Source organism: Solanum stenotomum, unplaced genomic scaffold, assembly GCF_019186545.1.
Source record: "Solanum stenotomum isolate F172 unplaced genomic scaffold, ASM1918654v1 scaffold12964, whole genome shotgun sequence".
In the NCBI taxonomy this organism is placed as follows: Eukaryota; Viridiplantae; Streptophyta; class Magnoliopsida; order Solanales; family Solanaceae; genus Solanum; species Solanum stenotomum.
Window position 1 is genome coordinate 1 of NW_026022317.1, and position 22,674 is coordinate 22,674.

The 22,674-nt window shown below is 33.2% G+C and overlaps 3 protein-coding genes across 3 annotated transcripts; 1 reads left to right on the top strand and 2 right to left on the bottom strand.

Annotated features, from left to right (window-relative positions):
• Positions 1–10,769: 10,769 nt before the first annotated feature.
• LOC125850016 (deacetoxyvindoline 4-hydroxylase-like) lies at positions 10,770–12,971 on the top strand. Its single transcript, XM_049529939.1, has 3 exons — positions 10,770–11,266; positions 11,743–12,067; positions 12,726–12,971. Exons 1-3 carry the CDS (start codon positions 10,770–10,772, stop codon positions 12,969–12,971), a joined length of 1,068 nt encoding a protein of 355 aa, XP_049385896.1.
• An 859-nt stretch (positions 12,972–13,830) lies between these two features.
• LOC125850015 (disease resistance protein RUN1-like) lies at positions 13,831–17,734 on the bottom strand. The gene is made up of 5 exons (XM_049529938.1): positions 17,241–17,734; positions 15,987–17,082; positions 15,636–15,911; positions 14,484–15,335; positions 13,831–14,304 (listed from the first exon to the last, which is right to left on the bottom strand). Exons 1-5 carry the CDS (start codon positions 17,732–17,734, stop codon positions 13,831–13,833), a joined length of 3,192 nt encoding a protein of 1,063 aa, XP_049385895.1.
• Positions 17,735–19,418: 1,684 nt separating this feature from the next.
• Positions 19,419–22,651, bottom strand: LOC125850017 (disease resistance protein RUN1-like). The gene is made up of 4 exons (XM_049529940.1): positions 21,669–22,651; positions 21,041–21,316; positions 20,261–20,956; positions 19,419–20,186 (listed from the first exon to the last, which is right to left on the bottom strand). The coding sequence occupies exons 1-4, from the start codon at positions 22,644–22,646 to the stop codon at positions 19,467–19,469; spliced, it is 2,670 nt and encodes an 889-aa protein (XP_049385897.1). The 5' UTR covers positions 22,647–22,651; the 3' UTR covers positions 19,419–19,466.
• Between the last annotated feature and the right edge of the window lie 23 nt (positions 22,652–22,674).

The window sequence follows — 22,674 nt, forward strand, 5'->3', positions numbered from 1 at the left end:
AGACTTGTATTTTTCTTTTTATTCAATTATAATACTTTAGAGGCTTGTACACGTGACAACCAGATTTTGGGGGTATTTTTGAGTTTATTATAAAAATTTCCGCATTTTATTGTAATGGTTGAGTTTTAGGCTGACTTGTCTTGGTGGGTTAAGACGAGTGCCATCACGTCCATTTTTGGGTCGTGACACGAAGATCCATTGACTTCTAATACAAACTTGCGGTTAGTTTTGGTAGTTTTTAAAACTTATGGGTATAAATCACATTTTTCTTAAAAAAGTCAAATATGTTTCCTAAATACTATGGCCAAACACATGGTGAAATTTCACCCAAATTTTCGCCCAAATAATATTTGCCAAAATATTTAGAAATCTATGACCAAACGCTAGCTAAGTACTGTGTACAAAGTCCTTGGGAAAAAAAAGACCTCCCCCTTTATTGCATTAATAATGTGAATCAATGGACTCAAGTTATGCCCAAGATCTGATAAATTGATGTTAATAGATTGTGAAGAAGGAAAAAAAAAGGTTGGGTTAGGGATGAAAATGGCTGAAAAGGATGGGATAGTGCGCAAAGAAGAAGAATTTTTTAATTAATTACTTTTTAAAAAATTATTTCTTTTATAATCTTAATATTTTTTAACCCAAGAATGTCATTCACTCGCCTTAAAAGCATGTAGTTACACACTTTTTCTAACTCAGACATTCTAATGCCACAAAAGCTTGATCAATGGTCAAGGAATTTGTTAAATTGTGTTTTATTGAGTTTAAAGGCTCAGTTGACAAATGAGTAAGTAAGAGGGTCCAGAATACAAATTGGTACAAGTAAAAAGGTTCATCAGACCATTTTGCCTATTTTTAATATACGTGGCACAATTAAAATTAGGGGTGCAAAAACCAAATTGATGATTAATCGAATTGAAAAAATGGGGTTTTAATGGTTTTATAAAAAAAATTATCGGATTATATATCGATTTGATTTTACTTTTTTAATCTTAGATTTTTGGATAAATTGATAACTAGTTAAGACGATAGTAATTTACTATTTTACTCCTATATAAATTTTAAATATTAATCTCAGTATCTTACTAGTTATTGTCTTTGCCTTTTAGCTTTCGATTCATATTTACTGTAACTTTGAGTTTACAAAACATCATTATCAAAAGTAATAACTGTAATCCTCTAAATTTCTTTCTGTGTTGCACTTGTATAGTTCTTTTTATGTTAGTCATTATTGTTTCAACTTTTTACAAAACGTCAGTATCGAAAGTAATAACTTTAATCCTCTTAGGGGTTGTTTGGTAGATGGATAGAGTTATATATGTATTAGTAATGTGAGTATTAGTTATGCAGGTTTTAATAATGTGAGTATTAGTTATACAAGTATTAGTAATAATGTGAGTATTAGTTATACAAGTATTAATAATGTGGGTATTAGTTATGCGGGAATTAGTAATGTGAGTATTATTAATGCAAGTATATAGCTATGCATGTATTAGTTATACAAGTATTAGCTATGCAAGGTTTAATTATGAGTAAATTATTCCTTTGGTATTGTTTTTTATATTAAAAATTTATAAAATTATATATATTTTTATAATTATACCGCTTCCTTATTTAACTTTGCTTTAATTTTCTATTTAAATTAAAATATTTCTTTAATTATGTAGAAGAAGAAAGTAGTAAATGGAAGTGATAAGGGTAATTTTGTCATTTTAATTTTTTATTCATGTATTAGCTATACACGTTTAATTATTTCACCTTCTACTCCACATAAATAATACACAAATTTCCTCATAACTTATACATGTATTAGTTATACAATTTTCAGAATTATCAACCAAATATTGTATTAATTTTATACATAAATAACTTTTTTTCTTATCCATCTACCAAGCACTGTATTAATTATATACATGACTAACTTTTTTCTTATCCACCTACCAAACATTTGTTGGGTTTTAAAAGGTGTGAATGGAAAATGAAAAGTTGCGACTTTTATGAAGAGTTGTGATTTTGATGAAAAGTTGTGACTTTTATGAAGAGTTGTTACTTTTATGAAAAGTTGCGACTTTTATGAAAAGTTGCGACTTTTATGAAAGGTGGTGACCTTTCCGAAAGATTGTGACTTTTCCAAAGGTTTGTGACCTTTCCGGTAAGGCACAATAAGAACCTTTTCACACTACCCTTTGTTTTCTATAAATTGAGGAAATTTCTCTCATTTTAATAATAGAATTTTTTTGGACTTCTTCTACTACTAAATCTAGTATTCTAAGTGTACTTTACTGCCGTTGAGTGGCTCGCTGACACCAGCGTTTTGGGTATCAATACACTGGTGATTGAGATCATTCTATCCTGGGAGGACGTATTCCAAATCAAACCTCGGATACTAGAGGGGAATAATTTCCTTAAGGGGACACTGTGCATTCAGTGGGCTTGATCTTTTTTCTGTTTTTCCAGATTCTGGAATACAAGATGAACAACAATCTTAAGGAAATTATTATACTGTTGGTATTTCTTGTATTCTACTGATTGAGAGAAACAGATCATGGAAGTAGAAGTTTAAGGCATTACTTCTCCATAATTTGGTGCTTTGTTTAGCAAGGTCGAAGTGAGAATGTACAGAAAAAAAATTGGTGCTATTCTGGTTAAAGATTACACCAGGTAACCTTCTTATTATTATCTAAGGAGGAAAATAGTTTCTAAGAGTTAACAATTTTGATTTTTTATCATGTGTATCTTTGGAAAAAGATTTGCAAACCATTTGTTGTGGAATGAATTTTTCTTGGCAAATAGTATTGCCTTTAAAATTCTGTAGTTTGCAAAATGAGAGATGCACATTTTTGTTTGATAAAATAGTATGTCAAAATGTTATAGTTGGAAGACTATTTGAAAAGAAAAACATTTCTATGTGATAAAGAATATGTTTAATTTTGTTTGGAGACTAAAAAAAAAAAAAAAACTTTTGTAGTTTTGTACTCCATGTGAAATTTGATTGTGTCTGATTTTTGTAGGCTAAAAACTTTTGTAGTTTATTACTCTGGATAAATCAGACTATGCAATTGGTTTGAAAAATTATGAAAACTTCACATAATAAGTCAATGTTGTACTTTTGACTTTCTATAAACTTACTGTTATATAGAAACAAATTGTACAAATTTTTTTTTGTCTTTATTGTTAGTATTCTAAATACTAAGTGGTATGTCTATTTGTGATAGATTGAAAAATACCAGTGACTTAGAGTTTGTGATTTTGTGCCTCTATGAATGAACTTTGACACTATGTAAATATTGTCAAAGAGAATTGAAGCAATATAATTCTTTTGTAGAATAATATTTCCAAAAGAGGTTTCATAGTGCCAATGACATTTTGATAGTCTGGAAAAATATGTGGAAAAACTATTTTCAAATACTTGAAAAATATTTTTGAGATCATATTTAAAATGTGGGGGTTCTTTGCTTATGATAAAGATAAAATTAGACTTGGTGTCTAATTTAATTTTGGAGCAAAAGATATGAAATTCAATGATACTTTTGTATTATGTTAGACCCACAAAATTCTTGGAGTATATTCGGTATTGTGGTTGTTGAGTTTCTCTATTACTAGTATATGATGTGACTAGTATGAAACTACCAAATTATATATATACTTGTTCAAAATAATTGTGTTCTTTTATGAAAAAGTGTCACTTAAAATGTTGTGATTTTTCATGAAAATATATGTCTATTATAATAAAAGTATTTGCATAGACATGAATATTGGTGAATAGTTATTCGTTATGTTTTGTAAAAGAAACATTTGGATTATATTGCCTTTATTGGACCTGATGAAACTTTGTTCACGGGTAGTTCTATAACAATCAAATTGAAAGTCATGGAAAGGTCCTGTTAAAAAGGACATTTGACAAGGTGATGACTCTAAACAATGTTTGTGTCATACAAAATTGTAAGAAATAGGAACAAATATCTGTGAGAAAAAGCTACCTCGCGGAGAGCTTTTCAAACTCAATATTTTTATTTGTTCTTACTTGCTTGAGTCAAACTGTTTGTGACATGAACACTTGGGACATGTCAATTACAAAACCTTGTAAGGAAAATTGATCAACTTAGAAGTTTTGTCTAACTTTGAGTGCAATAAATAAAAAATGTCAAGTTTGTTTGAAATCTAAGTATGTTGAGCATTCTTATAAATCTGTTGAAAGGAATTCTAATCCCTTAGAATTGATTTACACTGACATTTGTGATATGAAGTCAACACCATCTCATGGTGGAAAAAAGTATTTCGTAACTTTCATTGACAATTGCATTAGAAATGACTATATATATTTGCTGAATGGTAAGGATGAAGCAATAGAAACGTCTAGACAATATAATATTGAAGTTGAAAATCAGTTGGGAAAAAGATAAGAAGTAATAGGGATGGAGAGTATAAATCTCATTTTGCAGAAATATGTTTGAAAAGTGGAATTATCCATCAAACTGCTGCCCTATTCACCTCAATCTAATGGAAAAAAAAAACTGAACTTTGAAGGAAATGATCAATGCATTACTTATAAGTTTTGGTTTACCACAAAACTTGTGTGGAGGAACTATCCTCAATGCAAAAGGGAACAACAAAAAGTTTTGCCTTTTCATAAAGAAAGCAATGGAAAATTTTGTTTTTCCAGGACACAATCTATTCCATATGAGAAATGGAAATGAAGGAAATCCAACTTGAAACATTTCAAAGTGTGGGGGTGTCTAGCCAAAGTCCAAGTTCCTATTCCTAAAACGATTAAAATGGGACCTAAGATAGTGGACTGTTATATTAGACTTGAGTAGTCTAGTGAAAGGTCTAAACGACCTTGGAAAGAACAAAAGTAGAATGTACTTAATAAAGATATTCCAAGGTGTAGTAACTGTCAAAGGACATCTACTTTCTTCGAATATGACTTTGTAACATTTCTTGTGTCTTCTGTAGACTTATCCTTTTGGACAGATGGTGTTAATAGTGAGATTGGTCCAATCTTGAGCAATCCTATTGGAAGTTGGTTGATCTTCCCACAGGAAATAAACTTTTGGGTTCAAAGTGAATCCTCAAAGGAAAATGAAAGTCGATGGAACTGTTGACAGATAAAAAGCAAGACAAAAACAAGGTCTTGATCTTTTCGACACATGCTCGCCAGTAACTAGAATTACATTCATTTGGATGTTAGTTGTATTAGTTGTGGTATATGACCTCCAAATTCATCAAATGAATGTGAAAACAACTCTCTTAAATGGAGAATTGGAGGAAGAAATTTACATGAAACAACTCGAGGGTTTTGTGGTTCTTGGTAAAGAAAAGAAAGTGTGCGAACTTGTTAAGTTATTTTATGGACTAAAACAAGCGCCCAAACAATGACATAAGATATTTGACCAAACTATGTTGGTAAATGGATTTAAGAATGATGGAAGTGATAAATGTGTTTACATTAAAATCACTAGGTCATTGTTTGTTTGTATAATTGGTGATATGTTGATCATCAATAGAGACACTAATGACATAAATGCTACTAAACGTATGTTAGAAAAGCAAGTTTGGAATGAAAAATCTTGAAGTTGCTGATGCGATCTTAGGTATAAGAATCCTTAGAACTCCAAGATGTTTAGCATTGTCACGGTCTCATTACATTGAAAAAGTACTTGACTAGTTCAAATATTTGGATTTTAATATTGTCAAGACTCCAATAATGTGAGCTTTACACTTCAAAAGAATGAAGGTGAAAGTGACTCATAATTGGATTATACTAGAGTATTGGGAAGTATGATGTATATCAAAAAGTGTACGCGATCAGATATAGCTTGTGCTAATAATAAACTGAGTCGGTTCACAAATAATCCCAATTAAACTCATTGGATGAAAATGAAAAGAGTTTTGGGGTATTTAAAACATACTCAAAACTATGTCTTGCATTATACAAATATCATACAATATTGAAAGGATATAGTGATGTAAATTGGATCACCGGGATCAAATAGAGTAAAATCCACGAGTGGATATGTATTTACTCTTGGTGGAGGAGCAGTCTCTTGGAAATTTTCCAAAAAAGACATGTATTGCTAGCTCTACAATGATCTCTGAGCTAGGTGCTCTAGATAAGGTCGGTGAATAAATTGAAAGACTCCGGAATTTCTTGATAGATATTCTTTTTGACCCAAACCTTTGGCATCAGTATGCATACACTTTGATAGTCAAGATGCAATAGGTAGGGCATGGAGAATGATGTATAACGGAAAGTCTAGTCATATAGGACATAGACAAGATATCGTTAGAAAACTACTCTCTAGTGGAATTATCAGAATTGACTATGTAACGTCAAAGGATAATGTGTCGGATCCACTTACAAAAAGGCCTAACTAGAGAGAAAGTTTAAAGATCATCTAAGGGAATGGGTTTACGGCTTAGGACAAGTCATCATGGCGGTAACTCTATCTAGCAGACTGGAGATCCCAAGAGCTAGATTCAAGGAGAAAAACAAAGTTGTGACTGACGGTTCGACATTGTCAACAAACTCAATCCATTCTCATGATGAAGACAATGCTCAGGAACAAGGATACAACATTAAGGCTTGTTAATGAGTTACTAAAGCTTAATGTTTTTAATGATTTGCTAAGTTTGGCAGATTTGACCAAATAGTGTATCTACGCGATAACACGGTTAGAAATCACCTATGTGGGTGTGAAGTGTAAGCCGCTTTAAAGAGAATTATTGTCAAAAGCCTATTCTCTATACACTCATGAAACCAGGAGGTGTTCATGGCTGAAACGAACACAACCGTAAGAACCATAAACGGTAAAGGGTTAATTGTGTGACATATGGTTGTCTAGGTATACACCAAAGCTCGACGGTTCAACGATATCGCATCTATCGATTGACCGAGTATATCCGACATATGTTCACTACGAAAAGTCCAAGGGGAAACCTACTTATCCAAATGCAATTAATTCTTGCTTGTAAAGTACCCATACTTGTCCGTTTCTTTGTCTTGGAGTCATTCCCCATTCATGCGGGGGATTGTTGGGTTTTAAAAGGTGTGAATGGAAAATGAAAAGTTGCGACTTTTATGAGGAGTTGTGACTTTGATGAAAAGTTGTGACTTTTATGAAGAGTTGTTACTTTTATGAAAAGTTGCGACTTTTATGAAAAGTTGTGACTTTTATGAAAGGTGGTGACCTTTCCGAAAGATTGTGACTTTTCCAAAGGTTTGTGACCTTTCCGGTAAGGCACAATAAGAACCTTTTCACACTACCCTTTGTTTTCTATAAATTGAGAAAATTCCTCTCATTTTAATAATATAATTTTTCTGGACTTCTTCTACTACTAAATCTAGTATTCTAAGTGTACTTTACTGCCATTGAGTGGCTTGCTGACACCAGCGTTTTGGGTATCAATACACTGGTGATTGAGATCATTCTATCCTGGGAGGACATATTCCAAATCAAACCTCGGATACTAGAGGGGAATAATTTCCTTAAGGGGACACTGCGCATTCAGTGGGCTTGATCTTTTTTCTGTTTTTCCAGATTCTGGAATACAAGATGAACAACAACATTGTGTTAATTATATACATGAATAATTTTTTTTCTTATCCACCTACCAAATGGCGTATAAGTTATACGGACTCTAATATATGGATAAAGCTTGTGTTTATCCTGCTACCAAATGACCCCTTAATTTCTCTGTGTGTTGTACTTGTATAGTTCTTTTCATGTTAGTTATTACTGTACCAACTTTTTGAGCTTTCTGTAAAATTATTAAATAACATTATTGTCATATCACATAAAATTGTTAGAGAAGTCACATTTATTTAATAATCATTTTTTATTGATTAAATGAAAATTTGGTAAAAGGAATATCTTATTCATTTTGTTATTAGTTTAGTATATCTAAAAATAAAATCAATAAATCAATAATATGTACACCAAATCAAACCGACCAATACACATAAAGAATTAGGTTTTGGTTGGTGGACTAATGCGGTTCCACTGGTACTCACTACTCAGTGTGTCTTCCACTATGAAAAATTAAAAAAAAAGACACGATAAAAAGTAGCAGAAATAATTGAACCAAATGTACCAATCCACAAAAAAACCAAAAAAACAAAAATGGAAGCTCCAAATTTCATAAAATTGTTCTATTTCTTCACATTTTTTCTTACCATTTTATTCATAATTACATCTGTTAATAGCCAATCACAATGCAATGATACAATAGCTAAGTGTAATGAAGATATGGAGTTTTTAATGGAATCTGAAATTAGCAAAAGATTTCTTGCAGAAAGAAAAAAATATATTTCTCCTGGAGCTTTGAAAAGAGATCAACCGGTTTGTAACGGCGGCGGAAGCGGTCAACCGTATTCGCGGAGCTGCCTTCCGCCGCCGTCGAATCCGTATAGTAGAGGTTGTTCTAAGTATTATCGTTGTAGAGATGATCCTGAATGAGTATATGAATTTTATGTTTATATTTGTGTCTACTTATACTTATTATAATGTTGTATTGTTGTTGTGATTTATGAATGAATTTTGCTTTTGGTGGGACCATTTTTCGATTTGCGCGTATTATCTTTGTGTAGAGGTCATATTATTTTTCTCTGTATCGTTTCAATTTTATCATATGTGTGCGATGGAAAGTTTTGGTGTTGTTGTTGATGGATTCATTTTTTGAGTCACTACTTAAGTAGTTACTAGAGGCGGATTAGGATTTTGAGTTTATGTATTTTAAATTTCGATTTGATTTTTTCTGTTTACTGAATTTTCCTCAGATTAGTTATGCATATTAAGTGAATTTGTTAATAGCTAAAGTTATTGAGTTTTGCTGAACTGATAGCTTCTATGATGGATCTGCTCATCTTAGTTACACTTGTGAAGTTTTTAATTGGATGATAACTAGGATAAAGATATTTTCTGGGATCGATGTTTTTGATTGGTAAATGAAAAATAAGATTTAGCAAATCAAGTTATAGTAGTTGGATGAAAATTTTTAGTATTACATATTGGTCAATGCTCAGCTTGTTAATTTCATGGATCAGGTATTAAGTAACTCTAATAAATATATGTTAGGGTAACACAAATCCTGCATATGTTAGTCCATGATCAAGTCAAAATTGATCACGAGTTTAAGCTATGAGACTTTCAGATTTGAGGTTCTCATGTAAACTTTGAAGATGATGCTGAAATTCATCAAAGAAATTATCGATGTCTAAGTCATGATTATAAAACTCCAACTGTGATTTTGACTCCGACTCCTTGTATGTTGAATTGTTAGGTGTATGTACATGTATCAATTAATTAAGTGAATTTTGTTAGGGTAAGATCAATTTAATAAAAGAAAAAAACAATTTGAGCCGCGTCTTAAATAAGCTACAATAATTTTTAATATACTGAAATAGATCAGATATATATGAGCTTATATACATCGATTGATGGTGAAAAAAAACATTTATACGATCAGTCATTATAATTATAGGTAAATCTCTATAACAAACATTAATCCATACACAAGCTTTGTGCTATTGAAGCTAATATAAGCTCTTAAGATCTTATTGCATTTCTAGTGTGTTAGTAGAGATGACAATCAGTTAAACTTAAAATAAAATATAACCCATCCAATCCGTTCAAAATTTCACATAGGGAAGAGTTGTATTTATTAATGGGCTTATAAGATGGGCAATGCTCAACTTGACCCGCAATATCCCAATAGCCCAAATTGACCCGTTACTCAACCCAAACATGACCCGTTACAAGTCAAGGTCAACTTCACAACTCACAAGAAATAATGAGATAACAAAGCAAATTACTATTTTTTTATTCCATCGTGTTTGCAAAATATTAATTATTTCAAGTTTAACAAAATTAGAAGTATCTCTTTTTTTTAATTATTTATATCAAATCAATGAATTATAATATTTGTTATCAATTCATTTATTAGAGTAGTACGTACGGAGTAACAAATTGTGAATTATAATATTTGTTATCAATTCATTTATTATAGTACGCTCTAACCAATTGTACTTCATCCGTCTCAATTTATGCAGCAATTTTTGAATTTTGAGATTCAAATAAATTTTTCATTAACTGTAATTTTTTATATATATTGAATTATCAATTATTGTGACTTATTATATTTTTTACACAGTTTTAAATATGTTAATTAAGGTTTCATACCCCATTTTATGATCAAATTAAACTATTCAACTCTTAAAATTCGAATTGTATCACGTAAATTGGGATTGAGTATTGAATTCCATGTACTCACAGGGAGATGTGAGTTGGAGAGGTACAATCTGTGGGTCCCATATTTCCATTGTTTTTAAGGTACTAGGTAGGTGTGTACAATATAAATAAGTAGTACTAGGTACTTTTATAAATGAGCAAAATAATATAATACTCCATCTTATCATAAATAAAGAAGTTTTCAACTAGTCCCTATGTTTCAATTTATTTTTCTGGTTTTTAACTTGAACACGAAGTTTAAGAAAGTAAAGAACACTTCTAGATCTCCTAGTATTGATTTAAGATACGTAGAATGTACCAAAGTTACAAAAAATAGTTGCCAAAAGAGGAAAACGACATTCATTTTTGAAACGGACAAGAGAGTAAAGCAAGACAAATAAATTGAAACAGATAGATTATTTCTATATATCTATGAGCAGTAGTTGACCTTAACAAACTCATCTATCTGTTTAAGGCTCTTAAAACTGATAACAATTATATTCAACAAGCATTGTGGAGTTCTAAAGCTGAATTTCGACAATGGATTATGATCTATTGAGTGAGAAAAAGGCGTTTGATGATTCAAAAGCCGGTGTTAAGGGACTAGTTGATGCTGGAATTGTCGATATTCCACGAATTTTTATTAGGCCACCTGATGAACTTGTTGATGAATTGAATCAATGCAAGTTACAGGTTCCAGTTGTGGATTTCAGTGGCATAGAAACTCAGGATCGGCGTAAGAAGATAGTTGATGAAGTGAAGGAAGCATCAGAGAAGTGGGGATTTTTCCAGCTGATAAGTCATGGAGTTCCTTCGAGTGTTTTGGAAGGAATGATTGATGGTACTCGTAAATTTCATGAGCAAGATGTTGAAGTAAAGAAAGAGTACTATTCGCGTGATAGAACAACACGAAGAGTTAGATATGAGAGCAATCTTCATTTGTATCAATCACACACCGCGAATTGGAGGGATACGTTGAACATTTCTATGATACTTACTGGTCATATTGAACCTGAAGAAATACCGGTAGTTTGCAGGTAACTAACTATATCTATGCTTATGTGTGCTCTCGAATTGCAATTCTTTATGTGTCCTGTTTTATGCCTGCAGGGCATTGAATTTTTAGTAAGAACATATGTACTTTTTCAAAAAAATGTTCGTAGTGATTAATCTAGCAGTCCTCGAGGCGTCTAGCAGAGTAGAACTGTTGAAAAATATGCATAGCGGAAGCATTTCAGAATCATACTCCTTAATGAATAATAGCTAACATAGCAAAGTGAACAAATATCTTCCAGTAGGTTGGACACCAGTTATGTGGTCTTCTGTAGTGATCCCAAATTAATACCCGAACTCTTTCAATACTTGGGTGAGAAAACCTCGTTCGTTATAGCAATTGGCCTCATGATACATGATCAACAGTACTCTGAAAAGATTCCGTCTTTACGATTATTTGACATGTTAGACAGGGTTATCTAAACTTAGTTATGACTGATGTTTTCTTAATAATGTCCAGGAATGCATCCATTAAGTACATCAATTATGTTAGAAAACTTGGAGACACACTTCTTAACTTACTATCAGAAGCTCTTGGGCTAAAACCGGACTACTTGAAAGCGATGGAATGTGACAAAGGTAAAACATTGGTATGCCATTACTACCCGGCATGCCCACAGCCAGAGATAACTCTTGGTACCGATAAGCACACAGATCCTGATTTTCTCACCATTCTGCTACAAGATCAAAGTGGTGGCGCCCTGCAAGTCGTGCATGATAACCAATGGGTCGATGTTGAACCGATTGAAGGAGGCTTGGTTGTTAATATTGGTGACTTTCTTCAGGTTTGCAACAAAACACACTCCTAATATTTAGTGATAATGTTAAAAAATAGACCTGAATTGTCAATGTTTTTGCGAGTTCCCTTCCTGAACTATCATGTGTTTGCGTTTTCTACTTGAACTATCATGTGTTTGCGATTTCTACTTGAACTATCACCAACTATTTATCAAAACACATTTCAACTGGTATCTAATGGTGCGTGGTGGTGTACACTCTCTTTCTTGGTTTAAAATAGTGCCAATGGAACTCCTAGCGGATAACTAAAGAAACTAGTTGTACTTTTTTTGTAAGAGACAAATGGTCAAAAACACACTTGAAGTATCCTTTTTTGCGAGTTTCCCACCTGAACTGTTAGGTGTGTTTGTGTTCTCTACCTGAACTACCACCAACTATTCATGAAAGCCAGCTGCCATGTGGGCGAAATTTCATGGACAAATTAAGTTGTCACGCGCCTTTTAGCGATTGTATTCAAACACTTGGACTAGTGTATCGAATAAATAGTTGGTGATAGTTCAGATAGGAAATGCAAACACCTAATAGTTCATATAGTAAACGTGCAAAAAAGTGATATTTCAGGTATGCTTTTGACCATTACCTCTAATATTTATCTTCATATTTCACAAATTGTAACTTATCTCAATCTGTTTTTTCTTTTAACAGATCCTATCAAATGACAAGTTTGTAAGTGTAAATCATAGAGTTGTAGCAAATAAGATAGGACCAAGGATATCAGTGGCATGCTTCTTCCATGGTGCTTTTGAACCTCCAAAGCTGTATGGTCCAATTAAAGAGCTCATATCAGAAGAAAATCCCCTCCTGTATAAAGAATTTCTTGTGAAAGATTACATGGCTAAGTTTTTCTCCAGGCCAGTTCATAAGTCTGGTCTTGATCTTCTAAGAATGTGAAAAAAGTGACCGAGCACCATGTCGTGGAAACCACCATAAACCTTCAGAAAAAAGGTGTAGGGTGCTTACAGTCTGATCAACTCCCGACCCTCTTGTCATGTACAATAATGTTTTCCAATTATTGAGTGTGTTTTTCATATACAATTTAAAAATAAAAAAAAGAGTGCTTTTGTTATTCTGTTGTTTCTTTTCAAATGAAAGGATAAATATAAAGAACATATCATTGTGTTCTTTTTGTAAAGGCAAGCACATTGTATCCACTTAAAGTTTTTTTTTTGCTCTGTTGTATATTGTCCTGCTGTCCTATTCTGTTACCTTTCATAATCGGTACATTATTACGTATTGATGCCTTATTGCCTGGGGTCACTGCATTCATACCTGTAGATCCTCACAGATATGTAGACAATCCTCCTTAGTAGTAGTGCCGAGACCTTCTGGTTATAACATCTTAAAGTATATTAAAAGATTCAATATGTCAAGTTGCAACACTAATTTATTCTTCTGATGTACAAGTTGTATTGTTTAACAGTAAATTCCTTTCACAACCTTCCGAAAAATGGATATCATTGTCTTACACTTTTTTAATTAAACGATCCAACTTTGACTATGCACATTAATACACCTCAACTCATCTCCACTTTTTCAGTTGAACACTCCAACTTACAAAATGATCATCTAGACATCTCCAACATTTATGTGTCACGTCAGACACAGTGAGGACGAGTTCAAGTGTTAAGTTGTCTGTTGAGATCAAGTTGAGGTGTCTAGACATGTACTCACAAAGTCAGAGTGTTTACTTGTCAGTTGGGACCTAGTTTGAATGTATGTTTATGTATTATGCCTTCCGGATACTACTCTACTAAGACGACTCTGTTGTTGAATGAGAATGATCAACGATTGCTGGAAAAGATGTAACGTTACTATGTTCATCTAAATATAACAGATGGATCCCTATCTTCTTTACTGTACTTTCTGCTCCAAACTCCGCGATTTGCATCTTTTCTCCACCTTCCATAATCTGTCCATAAAACGGTTCTTGTAAGTAAGATCTGTAAAGTACACATGATAGTTCTGCGCATCTAGCATGTATTTCATAATCATATCGCCAATGGTAACATTTTGAAGGCATTCTTCCAACAATATTAAAGCTCAATCCACGCGGATGCAAACCTCTTGAAGTTGGTACTTTGACAAACTTTCGAACACACCAGACAATCATTCCTAAGAATTTATACTCATTATGTGTGGGCATAGTAAAACAGATAGACGAAGATGTTACTCGATTGCTGCAAAAATCTGGAATCTCATTGCTTTGGAGATAAATTTCTAACCCCTGCTTTATCAAACAAAGATGGAAGATTATTAGTATGGAAGAAGAGGCGAGTTCATTTCTCAAACGTTCACTCAACTAACAACTTTTATAAGAGAAAGTCACTCAACTTTGTTTTATAACAGAAAAGTGATCGTCTGAGTAATTAACTCCACGAGAGATAGATAGAGAAAGAAACTAACCGGATTAGGATTTTTTCTAGATTGAAATGGTAGAGTAGGTGCACTAAAGAAGCCTTCGTTGAACGGATTCTGGAGAGAAGTACAATTAACCATGTTGATCCTCTCTATAAAAGGGAGGTTATCCAACCCCGTAACATCTACCAACTTATTGCTATTTGCAATCTCAAAAGTCCATAATTTTTCTAAATTTGATACTGATGGGAGTGTTTGAAGATTCTCACAATCATTCAAACATAAATACTCCAATAATCGTAGCTTCGAAAAATCAAAGGGCAGACAGAGGAAACTGTTACCACTCAAATTTAAATACATCAAGGACGATAAACTCCCAATATCTCTGGGAATATCAGCCTCGGAGAAACCACAATATGTAAGGATTAAAGAAGATATAGAACTTGACAAGGATTCAATGCGGTGGATTCTTTTTCGTGAAATGATACTCCTTTTGGCCTCTAAATTTCGACTTCCTACTTCCAAAGTTACGAGATCTTTTAGCATTTCAACTGATCCAGGCAAATGTATTATACCTGTATCACTTGCAAGAAGAGATGTAAGACATTGCATTTCTCCAAGCTCAACTGGTAGTGTTTGTAAAGATGAACACCAACGAATGCCCAAGGATCGAAGGGATTTTAGATGGCATATGCTGCTCGGAAGATAAGTAAGCTTTTTGCAGCCATAAAAATCTAGATCAATTAGTCTCTGCAAATTTCCAATTGATTCATGGATCTCTGTCAGACTTGTGCAACCACGAAGCCACAAAGTCTCGAGACTTCGTGAACCATTGAAGTTTGGAGTTCTTACGAGGCGCTTGCTATCAGAGAGATCCAGCTTCTTCAAACTTTTAGAGCACTAAAAGAAAAAAACAAATACAGTTATGTAAGTTAAGACTTATCTTTCATTCAGCTATGCAATAAACAGTACAAAAGAAACTGTAAACTAAACAGTTAACAATCAAAAACACACTTAAAGTATCTCATTTTTTCGAGTATGATGAAATATCATCATCGTTCAGGTAGGAAAAGAGAATAGTTGGTAGTTGAGATGTGTTTCGATAAATAGTTGGTGATAGTTCAAATATGAAACTCGAAAAACTGAGATACTTTCGGTGTGTTTTTGACTCTTTACTCTAAACTAAAGTAACAAAATTACCTTCAAATCCACGCCAAATTCTTGGATATTACTCCCTTGCATTTTAAGAACTACAAGTTTTTCCGCAGGAAAATGTGATGGTATACATTTTAAAGGACATTTTTGCCAAGACAACCATCTGAGCTCCTTGGACAACAGCTCGAAATCTCCATTAATATGTAACTCATCGATTTTAAGCACCCTCAAATTTTTCATTTTCTTAAATGTCTTGGTGCTCAGGTTCGCGCCTTTTAATGCCCCTGGATCTACCATCAGTACTTCTACTTTTTCGGAACCCTGTAGTTTATAAGCAAATATTTATCAAATTATTGAAAAAAAATTAAAATGACGAAAGATAAAGAATTTACTGACTTTATTTCCTTGTAGAACATCTCGGACTTCTTGAGGTTTGAACAATCTACTCCGTTTTCCAGAGTCTCGAGGTGATTCCATACGAACAATTTCTCTTCCCATATCTCGCACTAGATCATGCATCACCAAATAACGCCAATCCCTTTGGAGCAAGTTCCTTTGGACTAAGGTTGAAATTGCACTTTCAGAATAAAAACCACACGCATTTAATGTTTTGATAACTTCATCCTCAAAAAATCCATGGAAGGCACACGCGATATCAAGGAAAACACTCTGAGTATCACAATCAAGTCCGTCAAAGCTTATCTTAAGGATCTTTTGAATATCACAATGAGGAATTGCTCTTAGTTTTTTGAACTCGTATCTCCATTCTTCTACGGATCTCCCTTGTAAATGTGACCCCAATGTCACTAGAGCTAACGGTAGCCCACCTGAATATTTGATTATGCTTTTTGCAAGCTCAACATATTCTTGTGGCGGAGAAGGACTACTAAAAGCATGACAAGAAAAAAGTTGTTGAGCTTCATCTTGATTTAAAAGTTTTGCCTTGTATCTCTCATTTTCTCTAATCCGAGATAGCAAATGCTTGTCTCGGGTTGTAATAATTATTAAACTGCCAGAACCAAACCAACTTATTTCTCTTGTCAAGGATTCTAATTGGCACATATGATCTACGTCATCAAGAATAATTAGAACCTTCTTTGACCCAAGTCTTGCTTTGATTAGATTGACGCCTTCAGCAACACTGCTAACTTTGACGTCCTTAGTTTTGAGAATTTGATTTAGTAGTTTCTCTTGTAACTTGACTAGACCAAATGCTTCAGCTTCTGATCTAACATCTGAAAGGAAGCAACTACTATCAAATTGTCGAAATATTTGATTGTAGATAGCTTTAGCCAGAGTTGTTTTCCCTATTCCACCTACGCCATATATACCAACCATACGAACTTCATCTGCACATCCTTTTTGGAATAACAACTCTATATCTTCGACACGAGAATCTACTCCAACAGGGTGCCAAGCAACATCTAGAGGTGTCTGGTTTACCTCTAGTAGAACTTGTTTTACAATACTTTCAATAAATTTTGATTCATGTCTGCATATTAGCAAAAACAAAAGTTAGAAGGAAAAAAAAACAACTTTGATATTTGAAAAATAAAATAAAATGATGGCCAACTTATGACTTTTGACCGATAAGTAACCTATAACATGAGTAATACTTATAAGTTAGTTTGACCAGTTTATAATTATTACCCGTCAACAACATTTTGCAAATCCCATCCAGATAAATTTGCAGCTTGAGTAAGTGAATCCGTCCATTTTTTCATTCTCTCAACCTCGAATGATCGTTCCATAAGCTTAGCCAAAGCTTCACCAAAGCATCCGGTTTGCTTGCGTACATGAGAAGGATGAACATCATAGAAAATAGGCAAAACTATTTGCTTTAACTTGTCTTTGCATTCGAGAATTTTAACAAGTTCATCAAGACACCAACTAGACGAAGCATAATTTTTCGAGAAAACAACAATGGAAACTCTAGACTCTTCAATTGCTTTCTCAAGTTCTGTTGAAATCACCTTGCCTTTTCTTAATTCCTCGTCGTCTATGAAGGTATTAATTCCGACTTGACATAATCTAGAATAAAGATGACCTGTGAAGGTTTTTCGAGTATCTTCACCTCTGAAACTCAGAAACACATCATAAGAGAAGTTGGAAGAAGTAGTTGATGATTCTCCTTGAGTATTCATATTTGATGACTAATATATGGAAGAATGAATAGCTATATATATAATATGCCATGCACATGCTATGGTTTTTTCTTGGTAACTTAACTAATGCTATAAATTCTTTAATTAATTTTGTACAATTATTCTTCATTAAATTTTGTTAATTGGGACATTTTTTTAATGATTCTTTACCTTTGGTCTCATCTTTAATTTGTTAAAGGCTTGAATGATAAAAAGTAAGATTCTTTCTTCCTTAAAAACTCAAAAGTTCACCTCTCCACATAATTATATATGATGATGTTAAGCTTGATGTCATAATCTTTTAATAATGGAATTGAAAACATCGATTTGTTCTCAATTCACAAGTTGGATTAAACTTTTTTTTTCTTTTCACCTAATCAAATAGTATCACATAAATTATAACGATAATTTTTTAAAAGAAAAATACTTTGTATTAAAAGTAAAAACTAGGAAACTTTGTCGTAATAAAACTAACTACTAGTCTATTGCAACTATTAAACAACTAATAAAACTAATTGGATCACTCTTATTGCACCATTGGTCCTAATCCTATACCTATCAATACTTATATAGAGGCGAATTCAGAACTTAAAATTTATAAATTCTTATTAAAAAAAAATTAAAATTTATGAACAATAATAATTGAGTTCATAATCAAATTATAATAATTACTTAATGATTTTCTTAGTACATATAAATAATATGAATAAAATCTATTGAGTTCACACGAACCTCTCTATAGTGTGGCAGGTAAAATCAGTAATTTTGTTCCAAATTGAACTTTGTATTTATGATAAGAAATTTGTTTGTTATGTGTAAAAAAAATATCCAAAACCTGATCCGACCAGTAAATGCTTTTTATAAAATTCAGAACCTATAAATGTAAAATCGAAATGCCAGTAGTAGTCATAGTATTTGGAACTCAAAGAAACGCAAGGGAATAACAAACCATATCTTCTGCTCCAACTTCATTTTCTTATAGTATTTTTGGAGGGAAAAAAGGGAATAGAAATTAAATATTATCAGAATGCCAACCAAATATTGATTTTGTGCTCTATCTGTACTGTGTAAAAAAAATTAAATGTAATTTATTTATGCAGTTTTTAAATCTTCCAGGGGTCCCATTTTTCTATAGATTTAATTATCTTAATATTTTATGACAAAGTACTGTAAAGTAGTGTATGACTGTATGGCATATATACCATTTGTATATTCCTCAAAATCATGATAATACCATTTGTTTCTAACTTTTGAATTGTACTAATTGAATAGATTAATTGTACAATATACTTTTGTTTAGTTCAAAGTTTTCCTCTTTGTACTTTAAGCTTTGGTGTATATTGTTTTCCACATTTTATGAGGTGTTAGGACTAGAAAATAGGCATAATAAATATACATTCAAACTCAATCTTAATCTTAGTTGGAGTGATCATTTAGACACCTCCAAAATTTATGTGTCACGTCAGGATAGGGTGTCCACGAGACACATCAAGGGTGAGTTGGAGTGTTTAGCTGTTAGTTGAGATGTCTAGATGTACACTTTAATTAGTTACGCTTGCGAAATTTTAATTGGATGACAAAACTAGGATTAAAGTTTCGAGTGTTTGGCATCTGACGGATGAATAAAAAAATCTGAATGAAAAATACTTTTTAGCAAATCAGCTTGTAGTTGGCTGAGAATTTTGAATTATACAGATTGATAGTAGTGTCTAAGGTGTTATATACAAATACTTTAAGAACAAACTTTTTTCATACATAACGAACACACGGAGAAACATTTTCCAAAAAGACATTTTAGAGGCATCGCTATCATTTGGTAGATCCAGGTCCTTGGCCTATTTTTATGGAACACATTTTCCATGGTACATAACACATTCTCAGAACTTTGCTCGTTGATATCCACTGACACAGACCTCACTTGTGGGATTTCATTGGATATGTTGTCGTTGTTTGAGTTGATATGTGCATGCCCTGCTGAAAGTCTTTGTGGGTAGGAGGGAGTATAAGAATGATCCACAACTCCCGGCAAAGATGTAACATTACCATGTTGGTCCAAGTATAACAGATGGATCCCTATCTTCTTTACTGTGCCTCTGCCAGTTTCATTCTCTACTGTTATCTGTTCCCCGCCTTTGATATTTAGGCCTTTAAAAGGTGTATCATTTGAGTAAGAGAAGTAATATACATATGATAGTTCTCGGTGCCAGGAAGTAGATCTATCAATATAATTAATCCACGGTAAACCTGAACGCTTTATATGGGCAACAGTAACAACGAAGTGTTTAAGCTCATATACATGGCAACGGTCGCAAACAAACCAGAGAACCATTCCTAAGAAGTTGTTATTATGTAGTGTGGGCATAGTCAAACAGATAGATGGAGCTGTTACTTTATTGCTGCACCAATCTGGAATCTTATTGCTTCCGAAATCAATTTGTAATGACAGCTTCATCTGACACAATTAGATCATTAATTATAATTATTAATGTGATACGAGAGAGAGATCAGAGAGGGAGAGGGACTAACCTTCTGATGCAGTGGAAGTTCTCTGGATGGAATTGATAGAGCCTGGGCAATAAAGAAGCCTTCATTGAATGGCTTCTGCAGACAAGTACAATTCCTAACCATCCTTATAATCATGACCAGTTTTTGGCAATTCCTAAGTTCAAGAATGCTAAGGTACTCTAAATTATTTGATATTGACGGGAGATTTTGAACATTCTTGCAATCGTTCAAATACCTCAACCATGGTACCTTGGAAAAATCAAAGGGTAGATTGACGACCCTGGATACTCTTGTTTGATAAAACCTCCTATCGACCAAGATGATTTGACCTCCAATTTCCAAATGTGTAAGATTTCCTAGCATTTCAAAAGATCCAGGCAATTGTTTTATACCTGTATGACGTGCATTAAGAAATCTTAGGCTTTGCATATCTCCAATGTCAACTGGCAGTGTTTGTAAAGATGAGCAGTCATCAATGTACAAGTATTCAAGGGATTTTAGCTGGCATATGCTGCTCAGAAGATCCGTAATCTTTTTGCAACCATTCAATTGAAGAGCAGTTAGTCTGTCCAAATTTCCTATTGATGGATGGATCTCCTTCAGACTTAAGCAATTCTCAAGCCACAAAGTCTCGAGACTTCGTGAACCGTTGAAGTTTGGAGTTTTTCTGAGGCGCTTGCAATCAGAGAGATCCAGCTTCTTCAAATTTCTACAATACTAAAAGTAAACAAAATATTGTTTTAATTAAGATTTTCTTTCTCTTAACCATTACACATAAAATTGCAGAATTGAGTAACAAACCTGCAACTTCAAACCAAATTCTTGGATATTGCTCCCTTTCATATTCAGAACTACAAGTTTCTTAGATGGAAAATTTGATGGTACACATTTTAAAGGACATCCTTTCCAAGACAGCCATCTGAGCTCCTTGGACAATAGCTCAAAATCTCCACTAATATGTAAGTCGTCGATTTTAAGCACCCTAAGATTTATCATTTTCTGAAATGCTTTGGTGCTCAGTTTCACACCCTTTAATGCCTGTCGTTCTACCACCAGTATTTCTACATTTTCAGAACCCTGCAGTTTAGTAAAAAGAAAAGTACTATAAGACCATGTTTAAGTATGACAAATTAAGAAAGAGAAATGCTTTATACAAATTGAAGGTCAAGCAAAGAGAATAAATTATCTACCAATAAAAATAAATTTACACATTATATCCAACTAAAGGATATTTATTTGATAATTTTGTCTTTGATAGTTTGTTTAGACTTCAGTAAATGTTCATTTCAAGTACAGAATGGTTCAAACATCTAAAGATAGTTACTAACCGGAGAAGATTTAAGCACAAATGCATAAATTATAAGCAAATGTATATCAATATGAAAAAAGAAGAAGTATAACCAAGATAAAGATAATGAAATTTACTGACTTTCTTTTCTTGTAGAACATCAATGACTTCTTGAGGGTTGAACAATCTACTCCGTTTTCCAGGGTCCTGAGATTCCATGCGAACAATTTCTCTTCCCATTTCCTGCACTAGATCATGCATCACCAAACTAGGCCAATCATCCCTTTGGAGCAAGTTCCTTTGGACTAAGGTTGAAATTGCACTTTCAGAATGAAAACCACACGCATTTAATGTTTTGGTAACTTCATCCTCAAAACAACCATGGAAGGCACATGCGATATCAAGGAAAACAGTCTGAGTATTGACATCAAGTCCATCAAAGCTTATCTTGAGAACCTTTTGAATATCACCATGAGGTATTGCTTTTAGTTTTTTGAACTCGTCTCTCCATTCTTTAACGGATCTCCCTTGCAAATGTGACCCCAATGTCACAAGAGCTAACGGTAGCCCACCTGAATATTTTATTATGTCTTGTGCCAGTTTAACATATTCTTGTGGTGGAGAAAAACAGTTAAAAGCATGACGAGAAAAGAGTTGTTGGGCTTCATTGTCATTTAAAGGTTTGGCCCGGTATATCTCACTTGTTGTAAGCCCATATAGCAAATGTTCATCTCGGGTTGTAATAATTATTACACTACCAGAGCCAAACCAACTTCTTTCTCTTGTTAAGGATTCTAATTGGCTTCTATGATCCACGTCATCAAGAACAATTAGAACCTTCTTTGACCCAACTCTTGCTTTGATTAGATTGACACCTTTAGCAACACCATCGACTTCAAATTCCTTAGTTTTGAGGATTTGATTAAGTAGTTTCTCTTGAAGCTTGACTAGACCCGATTCTTCAGTTTTTGATCTAATGTCAAAAAGAAAGCAACTACCATCAAACTGTTGAAATATTCGATTATAGATAGCTTTTGCCAAAGTTGTTTTTCCAATTCCACCAACGCCACATATACCAACCATGCGAACTTCATGCTTACATCCACTTTGCATTAACATCTCTATATGTTTGATAGGAGAATCTAAT

Coding starts and splice junctions, on each gene's coding strand:
- LOC125850015 (XM_049529938.1), bottom strand. CDS start 17,734: ATGAATACTCAAGGAGAATCATCAACTACTTCTTCCAACTTCTCTTAT. Junction 15,912..15,986: donor ATGTTCTACAAGGAAATAAA/GTCAGTAAATTC, acceptor TATAAACTACAG/GGTTCCGAAAAAGTAGAAGT. Junction 15,336..15,635: donor AATTTGGCGTGGATTTGAAG/GTAATTTTGTTA, acceptor TTTTTCTTTTAG/TGCTCTAAAAGTTTGAAGAA.
- LOC125850016 (XM_049529939.1), top strand. CDS start 10,770: ATGGATTATGATCTATTGAGTGAGAAAAAGGCGTTTGATGATTCAAAA. Junction 11,267..11,742: donor GAAATACCGGTAGTTTGCAG/GTAACTAACTAT, acceptor AATAATGTCCAG/GAATGCATCCATTAAGTACA. Junction 12,068..12,725: donor ATATTGGTGACTTTCTTCAG/GTTTGCAACAAA, acceptor TTCTTTTAACAG/ATCCTATCAAATGACAAGTT.
- LOC125850017 (XM_049529940.1), bottom strand. CDS start 22,646: ATGTTAATGCAAAGTGGATGTAAGCATGAAGTTCGCATGGTTGGTATA. Junction 20,957..21,040: donor AATTTGGTTTGAAGTTGCAG/GTTTGTTACTCA, acceptor GTTTACTTTTAG/TATTGTAGAAATTTGAAGAA. Junction 20,187..20,260: donor AACTTCCACTGCATCAGAAG/GTTAGTCCCTCT, acceptor TAATTGTGTCAG/ATGAAGCTGTCATTACAAAT.